Source organism: Anolis sagrei, chromosome 5, assembly GCF_037176765.1.
Source record: "Anolis sagrei isolate rAnoSag1 chromosome 5, rAnoSag1.mat, whole genome shotgun sequence".
NCBI lineage: Eukaryota > Metazoa > Chordata > Lepidosauria > Squamata > Dactyloidae > Anolis > Anolis sagrei.
In genome coordinates, this window is record NC_090025.1 from 58,430,876 (window position 1) to 58,447,971 (window position 17,096).

At 38.5% G+C, this 17,096-nt stretch overlaps 1 protein-coding gene across 5 annotated transcripts in view; it reads left to right on the plus strand.

Moving 5' to 3' along the window:
- Nucleotides 1-17,096, plus strand: part of PALLD (palladin, cytoskeletal associated protein) — a 299,404-nt gene that overhangs the window by 140,867 nt on the left and 141,441 nt on the right. For all 5 annotated transcript variants that reach the window (XM_060778729.2, XM_060778730.2, XM_060778731.2 and 2 more), the window contains 2 exons: nt 124-243; nt 1,999-2,335. In XM_060778729.2, coding sequence (XP_060634712.2) covers nt 124-243; nt 1,999-2,335 — 457 coding nt within the window. The remainder of the gene's footprint in view (nt 1-123; nt 244-1,998; nt 2,336-17,096) is intronic.

The following is a 17,096-nucleotide window of genomic DNA, read 5'->3' on the forward strand; positions in this document are numbered from 1 at the left end:
TGCCTGGAAACAGGAAGCTACAGCTAAAGAGCATTCCAGCTAAACTAATTCCACATTTGTTTCTGTGAATCTGAAGCAAAGTGTTATGTTTTCCATACATATATTCCATTCTTTTTTTTATAGAAGAGATATGTACACTGGTGATAGCAGAGACCTTCCCTGAAGATGCAGGAATCTTCACATGCACAGCAAGAAATGATTATGGATCGGTCTCAAGCAGTGCAAAACTGACTGTGCTGTCAGGTATTGAATGGTGCTGATTTGGTGTTTATTGCATTTGTTGAACTTGTTGATCTTTTCTGGCCATTCTTTGCCGCTGCAGCTGCAGCAGTAGAGTGGGACAGGTTGTCTCCCCTTCTGGGTGCATCTCCTGTTTAGTCTCTGACAGTCTTTCCCACATCCTTTGATTATTCTGCATCTGTTGTAGGAAGAATGTCAAATGTTGACAGGGCAAAGAGGCTGCTACATAATCCTCAAAGCTATGTCAATCTCTAAACCTTCTGAAGTGCAGCTGCGATTTGTGAAAGTCAAGGATTTGCAAGCATCTGCAGCCAAGAGTGTTACCTTCCTGGGAAATTGTGGCTTCAGATTGATCTCAGTTTTAGTCAGATGAACTATGAAAATGAAATTGAATGAGAAAATGCTGACTTAGGAAATCTTGACATTGTTAGAACCTATAAATAAATCAAGTTTTGGGTGACAGACTCCTGATATTGAACACTTGCAAGATGCAGGGGAGAAAAAACTTAGTAACTAAGAATGGGCTCTCAGTCTAGCTCTGAATCTGCCTTCAAAGCTGTCTCATCTCACATTGTGTTAAATCAGTGGTTCCCACACTGTGGTTCGTGGACCACCAGTCATCCACAAATATTAAAATATGGTCCACGGCCTTGCTGCTACTCATCATTGCAACAAGAACGACTGGTCTTGCAACACCCCCTTATAGTGCCAAGGCTTATTAAATATGGTTTTCCGTATGGTGACTGCTGGATGGCATGTGTTCTGTATCAGAAACTAGAGATGATGTGGTCTATCCAATGCAATTTTCTGAATCGATACCCTAAATAACCAAACCAAATCTAAAGTTGACCAAACACCAATTCGCAACCCTTTTGGTACTAATGTTGGAGAGTGGTCCCTGGTCAAGTGGTCCCTGGTCAAAACAAAGGTTGGGAACTACTGTATTAAATCATTAAGCCTACAGTAAGGGTTCTGGTCAAATATATTTATTTCCAATGATATACTGCACCCAGTACATTTTAGCTTTAAAAGTACATATTTGGTGATGATAACTAACCAATAAATCTATCTACTAGATGATTAAATCTACCAATTGCCCATTGAAAGTGTGTATTGTTAACACTTGGCATCTTAGCACATACATTTAATTTAAATGCATTTCAATTTCATGAATGTGTTCCCCTTTCCTGCATTTTTGGTGTGTCTAAACTGGACAGCTTTTAACATCAGGATTCTAAGGCTAGGTGGCAGCAGAGGCAAAATGGAAAAAAAGTGAGTTACACTCAAAAGCAAAAATGAAACCCTCCTTGTCAATGTGAAATGTAAACCAGAAATGAATAGACAAGCCTTGGAATAATTTGGTGGTTCTCACGCATAGTGATGTTAAATATCTATGATGAGTGCTAACAATACTCTCATGCATGCGGTTCACTCGTTCAGCCAATACTTCTCTATTCTTAATTTGGTTACTCTTTTTAATTGACAGGTAGCTTAATCTACATTGTGGTCAATAAGACAGTATAAATATTCACAGAGATGGTTGCATCTGCTCAGATATCTGTAAAAACTTGACAAAGGCAATCCTTTTGGCATGGCTGTTATGCAGAAGAAGTAAAAATGGTGACCTCACCATCAATGAACGAATACTACATTTGTGAAGATAAATCAGACTATCTATTATAGCTAGAATATCTTTTATAGTCTCCAGTCTCCTTCTAATATTACGTTATCTCTCCCCTGGTTTCCTCACTATTTCAGCCAACTCTGAAAGCCACAGCCAAGACTTGTTGATGCAAGAGCAGAATGATGATGACTTCCACCACCTCCCACCTCCACCTCCACCTCTTGAGATTAGTTCTGTTGAGCTTCCTCCAAAGCACTCTGAGAACCATGAGATGAATAATACTCGATCAAATGTAGCAGCTCTTCAATTACAGCTCAACTCTGTAGAGAAGAAAACGAATGGTGTTCATCCCAGCCATGGAGTAAATGGGGTGATGAATGGCAACATCAACACCGACAGATCTCTCCCTCATCCTGGCAACTTGCTTTCACCCACAAAAACGCCGCCACCTGTGCTTGCCAAACCAAAGCTGTGAGTAGTTCTTTTGTTGCTGCTTATACTCATAATGAATTTCTGGCTGATTTAAAGTACATAGGAAATGTTAGAACTTCTGGATAATTGACAAAACATGGATATCTCTGAGGGTTTCTTTGCACATAATATCTACAAGGGTGGACATAAATACAAAAACAACCCCATATATGCCAGTGTGATATTACAACTAAGAACATGATTGACTAAAACTAGGGAAAACAAAGTCTAAATTCGTACTTAGCCATGAAACTGATATTGGTGGCTTTCAAGCAGTAACCTTTTATGAGAGGTTTGTGAATAGGTTGTGGCAGTGGGAAGGCCATCATCATTTGAAGCTTCTGGGAAGAAAAAAATAGCTGTAATGTGTCTCTAAAAACATATTTATATTGGAATCCAAATGATATGGCCAAGTTTTTTTTTATACCTAAATATATCTGGGCAGATTTCATGTACTAAGTAAAACTAAGTTCTCATTAATTTAATTCTCTGCTTGTTATTTTCCTTATGTAGGAAATGAACACGGTTTCACTTTAAAAGCTTTGGTTATGCGTCTGTGTGCTCTTTTATCCTAATAGGTTTTTATTAGTTTGGTTAATTATTAGTACATGGATGAGTTCTGAGAAATTCTAACACAAATGCCAGAGATAACAACCTGTATAATGTTTCCGTTTTGCAGTAAAAAGGGATCCAGTAGTTGTGTTCCTGCTTTGTTTTTTGTTTAGCAGTAATTTCTTATGTGGTATAAGCATTCCTGATGTTTAAAACAGGGGTAGTAAAAACCCCATCTCTCTTTAAAACAATGGTTATCAACTTTCCTAATACTGCGACCCCTTAAGACAGTTCCTCATGTTGTGGTGAGCCCCCAACCACAAAATTATTTTTGTTGCTACTTCAGAACTGCAATTTTGCTACTGTTATGAATCGCAATGTAAATATTTGATATGCAATGTGTATTTTCATCCACTGGACTAAATTTGGTACAAATACCTGATATGCCCAAATTTGAATATTGGTGGGGTTGGAGGGTTGATTTTGTCATTTGGGAGTTGTAATTCCTGGGATTTATAGTTTACCTACAATCAAAAGGCATTCTGAAATTCACCAACAATGGAATTCAACCAAACTTGAAACACGGAACTCCCATGACCAACAGAAAATACCTGGAGGGTCTGGTAGGCATTGACCTTGAGTTTTTGAGTTCACCTACATCCAGAGAGCACTGTGGACTCAAACAATTATGGATCTGGACCAAACCTGGCACAAATACTCAATATACCCAAATATGTCCACTGGTGGAGTTTAGGGAAAATAGACCTTGACCTTTGGGAGTTGTAGTTTCTGAGATTTATAGTTCACATTCAATCAAAGAGCCCCTTGAACCCCCACCAACGATAGAATTGAGCCAAACTTCCCACACAAAATCCCTATGACCAACAAAAAATACTGTGTCTTCTGATGGCCTTTGGTGACCCCTCTGACACCCCCTCACAACCCCCTCAGAGGTCCTGACCACCAGGTTGAGAAACGCTACTTTAAAGTGTTGGACCACTTTTCCTCCTTTCCAACCAACCCTCCATAGCTTGGCCAGTAGTGAAGAATGATGGCATTAGGCATTCATCATTAGCTAGAGGACCACAGGGATCCTAGCATTACTTTAAACCCCTCTTAACCTCTCTCTATATAGCTCTCTATACACACACACTGTTAAATATTGGTTAATTATGTGTGTGTGTTTGAGAGTGAGAAGGATTATATGAATATTTAGTTCAACAGAAACTGGATAGACATAAACAGTGGCCTTGCCAACAACTTAACCTTGGTCTTCTGAGTCACAATTGTTCTTCATATGCACTTTTTAAAGAAAAATCACATTTTTTCCTTTATGACTGAAAGTCAGACACCGTAATACTTGTGGCTACTTGTGAGGCTTAAACATAGTTCTTGTGGAATGATATCATCATCTCATTGTGAGCTGCATTTTGACTTAGGTAGATGCTGGGAAACCTTGCTGTATTTCAGACTGAGATACAAATTATTCTGGGTTTCTTGTCTTGTACTGAGGTTCAAGAGAGGACATGTTGTAGTCCAAATCTGCTGAATGAATACGCAAGTAATAGGATTGCTAACAGGAATCTGAGAAAATTTAGAGAGAAATTGATGACATGAACAGGGCCTGCTATCAACTCAATGCAGAGGGATGGATAGGGTGAAATTAAATGCTATGTTCACACATAGAAATGCACCAGAATTCTGAAAAGTGCTCTATTTTACTGTTTGCAAACAAACAAACCAGTTGCTCCTTCTCTCGTCCCAGTAAACTTCAGTTAACAGAAATTCACCAAGAATTAAAAGAAAGTTTTATAAATATATCTAAATTTAAATTTGTTGCTCCCCCGTTAAGTCAAGGTTTAGCATTGGCTTTATCATTCCAGACTTGCTTGATAGCAACAAGATAAGGACCACATTTGGATGTACCACTAAGCTTTTTCTTCCTGGTCAGTTGTGGAGCAGTTGGCAATGTGAACATACTTGCGAATAATAAGTTGATATTTTCTGGAATTTTGTCTTAAGGTACTATGTAAAGGAAAGTTGGGAAGAAACAATAAGGAACCAAATTACTGGGGTGTTGTGTGGTTTCCGGGCTGTATGATCATGTTCTAGCAGCATTTTCTCCTGACGTTTCGCCTGTATCTGTGGCTGGCATCTTCAGAGGTTCTGAAATTGCCAGCCACAGATGCAGGCTAAAAGTCAGGAGAAAATGCTGCTAGAACACAGTCATACAGCCTGAAAACCATACAGCACCCCAGCGATTCCGGCTGTGAAAGCCTTCAACAATACAAACAAGTTATTAATATTAGAAGGTGGCAAGGAAAGAAACTTGATAAATGTAGTTATAGACCCAAGAATTGGAAGGTTCACTTTTCTGGGACTCAATCCAGATTGATTGATTAATGTATAATTTGAACTGACACTATAATTCATTTGAAACATGCCAGGTTTCATTGTAGACAAATTCTTGAGTCATCTGAATTTGTCTCGAGACTTGAAACATGAGACATTTTGAAGCATTTTTTCAAGTGAATGCATTTTAGACACAAGACATTGGCCTCATGGTACTTCTTTTATTCTCAATGTGACTCAAGTATGTGTTGCCTCTTGTTTTAATGTGGATAACTGTATTTCTCATGGTGCTTTTCAACCTATAGGTCACCTTTTGGTCAGCAATATGAGAGAGATAGGATGTGAATGAATACTTACTGTTGGACAAAGTTGTTTGAAGAATTTAAAATTATGTTGTGTTCTAAACTATGCAGTTAAAGAATTTGATTAAAATTGAAAAATACAGCTTAAAAGGGGTTCACTGCATAACATAGCCCCCCTGATGGCACAGCACATTCAGCCACTGAGCTGCTGAACTTGCTGACCGAAGGGTCGGTGGTTTGAATTTGGGGAGTGAGATGAGCTCCCACTGTTAGGCCCAGCTTCTGCCAACCTAGCAGTTAAAAGACATGCAAATGTGAGTAGATCAATAGATGCCGCTTCTGTGGGAAGGTAACGGTGCTCCATGCAGTCATGCTGGCCACATGACCTTTTAGGTGTCTGCAGACAACGCTGTCTCTTCAGCTTAGAAATAGATGAGCACCACCACCCAAAGTCGAACACAACTAGACTTAATGTCAGGGGAAAGCTTTAACTTTGCCTTTACCTGCATAACATATCATATCATAGAGAGCTAAATGACAACACTTTTACAGTGTTTTCATTTAAATGCTAAACCATAATTTATCATTATATATATATATATGAGCAAAGGAAGTCATACACGTTTTGTAAAAATGTAGAAGAATGCTCACAAATATTCTTATCCATGATAAGAATTGGTTGAAGACATTAAAACATTCCATTGAAAAAAATGGCCAAATGGCAATGAGATTAGAGAAGAAAATTATGCAAAAACATTGGTTTTTTCCTCCAAAGAAAACCCAGGATTTTTCACAGAGAACATTATTTTCAACACCATTTTTGTTCAAAACAGCGTTTTCCTCACAAATAAGATTTTTATTCAAAAACTCCAAAATATAAGAGATAATCAAAATTTCACATCCCTATTACTAATGTCAAGGATGTTTCAGAACAAAATCAGTGAATGTTTGCACTAAAAAAAACCCCAATTCTCATCATTTGTGGCCAGAAAGAAGAATCAACGAAAATTCAATTTTGCTTTATAAGGTTTCTGATTTTACATGCAAACCAGGAACTATTGTTTAAAATAACTTAAAAAAAAGGCAAACCACTCCATGTATTTATCAACTAACTAGGGTTTCCGTTAGCAACAAATCCTATTTACAAACCAAAAATCTGCTAACGTGAACCTAAATATTGGTTTAATCCTTTCCCTTGTCATGAATGATGACGGAAAGGGAGTGGGAGTCTATGGCTCTAACGCTTCCCATCCACTACTCATAAAGTAAACTAAACTTTAGCACTGTTCTGTATCCACAAGTGTTCTGTATCTCTCTTTTTAAAATCCAAGTTTTCCCTCAAGTGATTAATTTTTGACAGTGCTTTATGTGAAACTTTCATACACCAAATACATGCCTTGAACTAAGAATGACTTTATAAGAGACTGGCTCCTAAAATATGTGCATCACTCAAACCATTAGATAAAATAGTTCTTACATTCCTTGAACTTTCTGTACTTCCTTTGTTGGTTACTCAGCTGGCACCTTTTAATCTCTTCTTGACTTCACAAATATAACATTAAAAGAACAGTCAAGCACATTATCATTTTTAAAATTTAAAGTTATTTTACCTTGTGTGTGTGCATTGGTCCTGGAGTTATCATTTAAATATGTGAGGACCAAGTAAGTTATGGAACTGAAGCTGGCTTATTTCATCACAGTGCGCATACTGCATAGATATAACACATATGATACATTTTAAAAGAAATATTTGTTTGTGCTTTGGTTCAGTCCCAACAATAACTGAAACGGTCATTTCATTATTCTTTAAATATTGAGGCTTGATTTATTCTTTAACATTGTGCAAGTGTGCCCCACACCTTCCTAGGAGGAAAACTGTTTGAAAAATGAAATGGTTGTTTTTGACCTCCTGGATTTTATGGTTGAAATGCTAGCATGCATTTTGGAGGGCCCAATGGGGGCCACAATTTAGCCTTAGGGGCTGTATGCAGCCTGTGGGCAGGACTTTGCCCGCCTCTAATGTGTAGTACTAGGGGCTCATTTACATTGACAACTTAGGTCAGTTCAGAACAAGTTTTGCAGAAACCGGGTTTACTGTACGTATTAGATTGCCATTCTTTTGCACAACTAAAACTTGTGTGCCAGTTGCGCCGGTACCTTGGAAAGTCAGACTTGGCCACAGTGGTCCATGCTCTGGTTACATCCCATATTGATTCATACTTTATGTGGGCTTGCCTTTGAGGACTATTTGAAAGCTCCAGTTGGTCCAACAGGCAGTAGCCAGGTTGCTTACTGGAGCGGCGTACAGGAAGCATACAACTCCCCTGTTACATCAGCTCCACTGGCTGCCTGCTGCTGAGCACAATTCAAAGTGGTGGCTTTAGCCTATGAAGCCCTTTCCAAACGTATCTCCCCCTATGAAACACTTTGGAGATTAAGATCTTTTGGGGAGGCCCTGCCCTGCTCTTGGTCCCACTTTCTTTGCGAGCGCTATTGGTGGGGACGAGAGACAGGACCTTCCCAGTGGTGGCCCCTCAACTGTGGAACTTCCTCCCTAGTGACATTAGATCAACCCCATCCCCCTAGCCTTCAGAAGATCAGGCCTTTGGGATCAGGCTTTTGGAGAAGCAGTGACATAATTGGAATATAATTGAAATATAATAATATAATTGGAATATGTGCAATGACTACGGAACGGCCTTTGACTACAATTTTTGGATGGCATGATTTTAATATTGAATGTAATTTTATTTTTTTAAATTTATATTAATTTTAATTCAATTGTTTTTAAACTTAATGTTGTGTGTGTTTAAGGCACTGAATAATTACCATATGCAAACCGCCTTGAGTCCCCCTTGGAGTAGAGAAAGGTGGGGTATTAATAAAGTAAATAAATAAATTTCTGCAACAGGTACGGGGCCAGGAAGGTGATTACATAACTAAGGAGGGTGACTTTAATCCTGTTCCAGAATCTGCAGCAACTACAGCTTGACAAGCACTAGATAATGCAGAAGGGTGGTTTTTTTTACATTTCTGGGAAAGATGCGAACCAGCGCTCCAGAGGTGGAAACAAATGGTCCTTATGAGTGAAGCTAATTAATTAACTGTCCCAGAAGGTCAGTTGGCCCCCTGCTGCCCAGCAGTGCCCTTGGGGTTGCTGAAAGGTGTAGCCCCTTTGTTCCAGATTTTACAGAGCGCTTCAACGTGATGGGTGTCTACAGTGCTCTTTACATTCTGTGGAGATGATTGCACTGTGCAATGAAATTTACATTGCACCTGCATTGCAGAGATTTGAGATACTTATTTCAGACTCTCCCCCCACTTCACTTAACCTATGCTGCAATGTTCTTTGTCAGCATGCTTTATATGGTCATTGCAAATGAGTCCTTAGTTCACCTGGACAGTTTACTTGAATAACAGCTTCTCAGTGGATGATTTCTTCCATAAATCCACCTGCCTGCTAGGTGATATGTGAATGTTTGTAATAATGCAATGGAGTCCCCAGTGGCGCAGTGGGTTAACTCGCTGAGCTGCTGAACTTGCTGATTGAAGGATTGCAGGTTTGAATCCATGGAGTGGTGTGAGCTCCCGCTGTTAGCCCCAGCTTCTGCCAACCTTGCAGTTCAAAAACATGCAAATATGAGTAGATCAATAGGTACCACATAGGCGGGAGGGTAAAAATGACAGCACTCCATGCAGTCATGCCGGCCACATGACCTTGGAGGTTTCGATAGACAATGCCGGCTCTTCAGCTTAGAAATGGAGATGAGCACCAGAGTCGGACACGACTGGACTTAATGTCAGGAGAAAACCTTTACCTTTACCTAATAATTCAATATATGTATTTGAAGGATGCCCATATCGGTATTTGGGGGGGGGGGGGGAGCTCAAGACTTCATGTGATATATCATGTCAGTATAAATCAAGTAGCATCTGATTAAGGTACTTTTCACAATCTCTACCTAAGAGAGTGTTTAACAGTTCTGCAACATGGATCTTTTTTTGTATCCCTATCTCTTAGTTTCTGTACTTCTTAATTTTGTGTAAATGAAAACAAAGCACCAGATCAAAAAACTTAGGGAGCATAGAATAATGGGATGTTAATGCAACACAAGCTGACCTTTCTCTCTCACACTCCATCCAGACTTTTTCTCAAGGAAAAAGTCTGGATGTAGTTCTAAGGGTGTATGAGTACAGTTGATAAATAAAGCCTCATTATCTTACCATAAGCTTTTTACAATCTCCTTTTATTCTTTAGGAATTGCTGAGAAGGAAGAGACATGTATAAGAATGCTAATTATCTGTGATGGGATTTTGTAATGTCAGTTGGCTCCAGTACAGCAAATCTTTCAGCTCAAGGTGTGCACATTTGACACGTTGACACCCTTGTGAATAGCCTAGGCTTCCTGTAGAAGAGCTGACAGCTCTCTTTTCAAAAAATGTAACTCCCTCTTTATCCTATTTATGTCGGATTGCTATTTCAATTAATCATGAACACTGTGCAAAACATTTGTTTCGTTGGTTTCAAAGCCACCTTTCTGCCTGCAAGGAACAAACTGTCAAGCAAGGTGGTTGAGGACCAGATCAAAAAGCCGGAGTACGTTGATCTGAAATTAACAAAGCTAGAATCACTTAATCTCTTTATAATATTTCGTCTGTTCCCTGTCTTCAAATGTTTACATTTGTCTCAAATTCATCTGTGATGTGGTTATGTCTTTATACATTATTAATCTGGATAAAGATTAGGTCATAGCTGGACACCAAGATCCCAAGTCTTATCTTGCAACATTCTTATCTTGCAAGTTTCAAACTTAATGATAAGGAGGAGAGCTCTTTTTTGCACAAAGTATTCTTAACTCCATTTCTCATTTTCTTTGAAAGTATCATGTTGTCTGATCATTTGTATTAGATTGCAACAGATTTTTGAGAACTGCACTCTGGGTAGGCTAGAGCATTGTTTGGCATTAGATAGTAAATTACCATTAGCTCAATATTAGATTACTAATTATTTGACTGAGTAATTGATTTGATGCACTTGTCAAAACTGTGTAATAACACAAGTACTTTAGATGGAGTGCAATCTTTAACAAATATAAAACAATTTAAAATGCATTAACAAAGCCATTATTATCTACAACTCCCTTCCACACAACCAGTGTACATTAGAAACAGTAAAATCACAAATTAACAATATCTAAAATATTTGCCATAATACAACGAAACCACTAAAATTAGTAGCAATATAAAGCAATGGCAAATATAAATATCACAGAACGAGAGCAAGCTTTGGCTGACACTGACTTCCTACATTGTTGAGTTAGTCCTCTCATTTACAGCCAGGAGCCCAAGGTTCCTTATGAAGGGATATCCTTTATAATAATAGGCATCTGTCAACACTATTTTTGGGTGTTAGAGCAGATATAATCTGTACTGGATGATTTTGTTGAGCAAGGAGAGTACTTGATAGATATTCACCAGCCAAAAGGTCATTGTATTGTCGAAGGCTTCATGGCTGGAATCACTGGGTTGTTGTTGGTTTTTTGGGCTATATGGCCATGTTCTAGAAGCATTATCTCCTGACGTTTCGCCTGCATCTGTGGCAAGCATCCGAAAAATCTACAACAACCCAAAAGGTCATTTTTAGAGTGTTCCTAACACTAAAAGTATTATTCCAAAACTCTGAATTACTGCCATATGCTTTCAGCATAATAAAGATTTAAATATCCTTATTGAAATACTACTGAAAGTGAAACGTAAGTGGATTTAATTTTTTTCTTTTAATAAGTATTTATATATGACTAAAGGAATCCATACAACTGGCTTGATTTCCCAGAGCATATATTTCTCATTTTGCATTGGTGTGGTATCTGGTATAACATGCCAGGAAGTAAGGAAAAATTGTGCAAATCAAGTATAGAGGCACAATATAATTAGTGTTTAGCTACCATGATCCAAAGTCAAGACAAGAAGATGCGGTTGGTCCAAGGAGCACTACTGAGAATACCCTTTGTAGTCTCCATGGCCCAATTTATTAAAATGTTTTACATGAGTTTGTGTTGGACATAAAAGAGAAAAATGGAGTGAAATATACTAGTGCTGCATAGCTGTCTATTAATATTCAGCAATAAATGCTGCCTTTCTCCTGACCTTTTAAAGAGTTGGAGAGAACTAACAGACTTTCCTGCTTACAGAAAAGCTAATCTCTGATCTGACAGGAGAAATAAAATATTCTCATACCTTGTCCATAAAAGTTGCATTTCCATGGTATGATATGTTCAATATATGATTTTATAGTGATCCAGTGTTGCAGAAGAGAAGATAAGTCTGAATTCAGACATAGTTCAAAGTAGAAAACTGTTTCCCCTGATAAGAATATTGTAATTGTTCAAAATTATCGTTGCTTCCATTACCTGATACTTGGTCTGATAACAAAAAAACTCAAATTATGAAAGATTAAGTTTAAAAAGCAGTTGTGAAATTGAAAAACATTCTGTTTCCTGGCTGGTCTGGTTTAGCTAGGGAATACTATAAAATATTTGTTGACATTATATTGGATCCAGTCATGATACAATTAATTAATCTATATGGCTGCTGCAGACATCCACAAACCTGCATGCCAGGGGCCAGGTTTCTGGTGAGCAAGGCACACAGATTCCTACCTTGGAGGTCTTGTTTTCATGGCAAGTATGAAAATAGCAGGAATCTCTTCTAAACTGCACCCAAGAGACCTTGGCTGTTTCTTAGCTTGTATGTACACTACATCAATGAGAGAAAAATGCCTCTTTCAAAGCCTTCCATGCCTGTTGGAATACTCCAAAGCAAAGAGGTAGTTATTATTATTGTGGCAACTAAGCTAAAACAGTATTTTTGAGACACTGGCTAAATGCACAGGAATTCTCCCATCTTTTGGGAAGTGCATTTTAATTTAATATGGAGTGTGCATATTTGTGTGTGTGTATTGTAGTCCCTGATATATCTTGAATGTCTTAAAGACCATTTATTAGTTTCTGTTCATTATGATCACTCTCTCACACCAGAAGCAACTTGCAGTTTCTCAAGTCGCTCCTGACACACACACAAAATCATTCATGATTACTTAAGAGCAATGGCATGTTTAAACACTAGCAAATTCATACTATTGTGGCATTCTCATAGCCAAACTGACTAAGAAGATCCATGATCAACATGTTTGGCAGTGGGATAGGGAAACTAATAGTAGTAGTGCTTCGAGAAGCAATTCGTAACTCTTTCCTCTACCATTTCTCTAATCTAAAATAATATGTTCATTCCAGAGCTTTTATCAACTTCATAATAGAAAATATATAGTTACAAAGTTCTCTAATTCATACATAACCAATGCAAAATGAGAAATATATGAGAAAATTTATAAGTTTCACCATTTATTTAATCTTCAGAACAGCCCCGTATGACCTCCTTTTGAAAGGAGATTAGGTAAAGATAAAGGTTTTTTTCCCTTGACATTAAGTCCAGTCATGTCTGACTCTGGGGGTTGGTGCTCATCTCCATTTCTAAGGTGAAGAACCAGTGTTGTCTATAGACATCTCCAAGGTCATGTGGCCAGAATGACTACATGGAGCGCCGTTACCTTCCCACCGGAGCAGTACCAATTGATCTACTCATATTTGCATCTTTTTGAACTGCTCAGTTGGCAGAAGCTGAAGCTAACAGCAGGAGTCACACCATTCCCCAGATTCGAACCTGCAACCTTTCAGTCAGCAAGTTCAGCAGCTCAGCGCTTTAACCCACTGTGCCACGGTTAAATCCCTCGTATTCCAGTGTCATTTACTTCCAAATTTGTGTCCAAAAGATCCACCAGTTATCTAGTAGAAGTAGAAAAAATTCGATAAATACATAAATTTGCATTTTCTGAATCTGTATTGATTATTTGTTAGTAAGTAAAAGCCAAAAGAGTGATGGCATAACATTTCACAGAATCAATGTCCACTGCAATGTAGCATATTCTGCTGGAGGCAGCTGTTGTCTTTTCCCCTTGTGTGCAACTTTCTAAATGATGTTGAATTCCAGTTCTGATCAGTGTCCGTCAGCCTAGTCAGTAATCAGGGATGGTCGGAGTTGCAATTTAGCACAATGTGAATGGCCATAGATTTCCCATTCCTATCATAGAATCATTATCCCACCTTGGTGGAAGTCGTGTTTGTTACTTAGGGCTGTTCCAGGCAGCACTTTAACCCGGGAACAATCATGTTTAAAAATGAGATTGTTCCTGGGTTCTAGTCCACACACACGCACACACCCCAGAATGTGCATGCTTTTCTGGGGGAGGAGGGTGTCCAGATGCACTGCCGGGCTTTCTAGCAGGGCACCAGGACACAAAAGAAAACCCCTTTAAAAAGCCTTGAAAAAAAAGAAAATAACTCAACCAGCCACCATTTCCCCTTTTCCAGAGATCTTCTGGGTCGTACCAATGGCGCGCCAAAAGAAGGGGGGCAGGAGTGATTTTTCTCCTCCCTCCCCCTTTTCTTGGATCATCATTGGAGATCTCTGGAGAAGGGAAAATGGCTGCTGAGTGAGTTATTTTCCTTTTTAAAAGGCTTTTTAAGGGATTTTGGGAGGGGGTGGATGCTGTCTTGGTTTTCTTGGACTTCAGGATGTGTAGATGGGCACAGGAAGGCACGCGGCACAGTCCCTGGTCCCATCTACACAACCCTTGCACCTGGAAAGACACGGGTCTTCTGAAAGACCCACGTCTTTCCAGCAGACAAATTGCTGGAAAGCAAGGATTTCCTGCTTTGTGCCGAAAGCATTCGCTTTGCCCTGTAGTGTCATCTGGATGCCACAGGGGAAAATGTTGGAGGGCGCACACTATAGGTAGCAATTTTGTGAAGTATCAAAAATTGCCGAGCAATTTTTGTACATTTAAAGGAAGTGTATAACACTATTCAAAAAGCCAAAAGGCAAAGCTGTACTTTTTGGTATTGCCAACGGTTATCTTGATATTAAATGTGCCAATTCTTAGGCAGGAAATGAATTTTTAAATGTAATATTACAAAGGAAATAATTACTCAAATAGGAAATTAAGGAACATTAGCTAATTCCTGCTATGAAGAAGAAAGCAATTTAATTTTAAAAATAAGGGATATCACATTTGAATTCAACAATACTGAGTAACCGTTGATATATGATGACTCAATGAAAGTCTTCAAAGTCATCCGGACATTAACAGGTCCCATCATGTGCTGTAAGCCTGGAACTTGGCTTTCTTTATTGAAAATATCCTTCTGTAATGGGATCTTCCTCTTCTGAAGAATGTCTGACTGGTAACCAGGGCTTGTCACCACTTTTATTTCAAATCCACAGTTGGTTGAACCTACATATCCTCAGACCACAGATACAGTGGGCACAGTGTACCTTAAATTATTGATCTACCCTCCTCCAGTTTTCTCTCCTTTCTTTGCTTTATAGACTATAACAAATAACAAATAAGTTGCTATAATCTACAAAGTGGAGGTCAATTTTTTTCCCTAAAAAGCTTTGGTGTGTTTCAATTATTCAATGTATGCTTCCAATATGATCCCTCTTCTGAACCTAGTTTTGACAGCTGGCATTCCTTCCTTGATATATATGGTAAAAGTCTGTGCTTGCCAGGGAGATTGATTTACTGTGGTAACTGCAATCCCTGATGTACCCTTTCTTGGAGATTGGAATGTATATTGAGTGTTTCCAATTTGTTTTGTTTTCCATGTTTGTTTTGTTTTTCATATTTGTTGACAGATTTTAGTTAAAATTGAAATGAATTCTGTCTCTGTTGCTTGAAACAACTACATTGGTATGCCATCTGCTCCTGGTGATGTATTAATTCCAAGTGCTTAGAATGTCTTTGTTTTCATTTTCTAAAGTTGTGAGTTCATCTTCATCTGTTTTTTCCTTGAAGAAATCTGCCATCATTTTATCTCTTTTATATAATTAATCAGTGTTTTCATTTCTTTTAATTTCTTTTTAATCAGTGCAGTGTGTTCCCAGGCTGGCCCTAAAGCAGGCCCCGCTCTTAATGTCAAGTTTCCTTTGAATTCTCAGATCTTGTTTTACCTTTTTTGTTGTGGTCCATTTCTCTCCATTGGTTATTAGAGTAGTTCTCTTTGTCCATGTACACAATTAATTGAAGAGTTACATTCATGCTTCCTCCCATCGTTTACTTTTGCTTTTTCTCTACCCTTAACTGCTTGGAGAGTTTCATTTATGATCCATTGAGGGTTCTCTTTCTTTCTCAGAAAAGATTTTATCTTTTTGCATTCTTCCTTCACAGTGTCCTTGGATTGAATTCATTTTTTTCTGGCCCAATTAGGTTTAAAAGCTATTTTTTACCTTATTGTTAAATTATAAAGAAATATTTTTCAGGTTGTATATTGTCATATTGATTTATTTGGTTTCTTCTAAGTTTTTATATTAGGAGTTCATGGTTTGTACAACAATCTGCTCCTGGTATTGTTTTTCCAAAGAGAATGGATGTTCTCTGTATCTGCTTCCAATTATTTGGTATGATTTCTATACTAACCATCAGGTTAATATCAGCAAAAATGGTCTGGAGACCTCAATTAGCTTACCTCTGCATTGTAATACTTGTGCAGTGTTATAAACAAAGTTATCTAAACATGCTTATTGTCTTCTTCTCACCTGTGTTATCCCCTCATTTTTATATTGCATTTTCATTATTTTAATACTAATCAGTCTCAAGTGCAGTTGCAGAAACATGAGTAAGTAAACTACTGTATTTTCTGGCATATAAGACTATTTATTTATTTATTTATTTCGCGGTTTTATATACCGACCCTCTCAGAGGGATTCAGACCGGTTCACAACATGTGTTAACATACAAGGAATATACAATAACAACACAATGCCACTTCATTACACGATTAAAATATCAGTACCATACACATTAAAACATTATCATCACAGTTAAAAGAGCCAAATCGTCCGACACCATCACAATCCCATTCATCATCCTCCTTTCATGTGGGCAAAGAATTAAATCAGTTGTCAAATGCCCCGTTCCACAACCAGGTCTTTGTTAGCTTCCTGAACGTCATGAGGGAGGGGGCAGTTCTGATCTCTAATGGCAGGGAGTTCCAAAGTCGAGGGGCCACCATCGACTTTAACTCAGGAAAATCTTCTCAAAAGTCGGGGGTCATCTTATACGTTGGGTGACATCTTATAGAGCGGGTGCTAAAATTTCTGAGTTGGACTGGAGAATCTGTGGTTGCTGCATATAGTGGAGGAGCTCAAAAACGGCTGCGGCCACATGCCTGCCATATGTGGCAGCTGTATGAAAGCAGAAAGGGCAGTGCTGTACAAGTACGGTAGAAGAAAATCCACTCACCAGGATTTGTGGAAAGAAGTGACTTAATGCAGTCTTGGTGATGAGGTGAGAGGATGCCTCACAGGGAAGGTGTAAGTGAAGGGCAGAGCAAGCTGCAGGCGTCCGGGACGCCTGGGGTATGGAAAAAAGAGATAGAGCGGCGCTGTGCCCAGAAAAACACACCTCTTTTACCTGTCTGGCCCGCCCTTGTATTCTA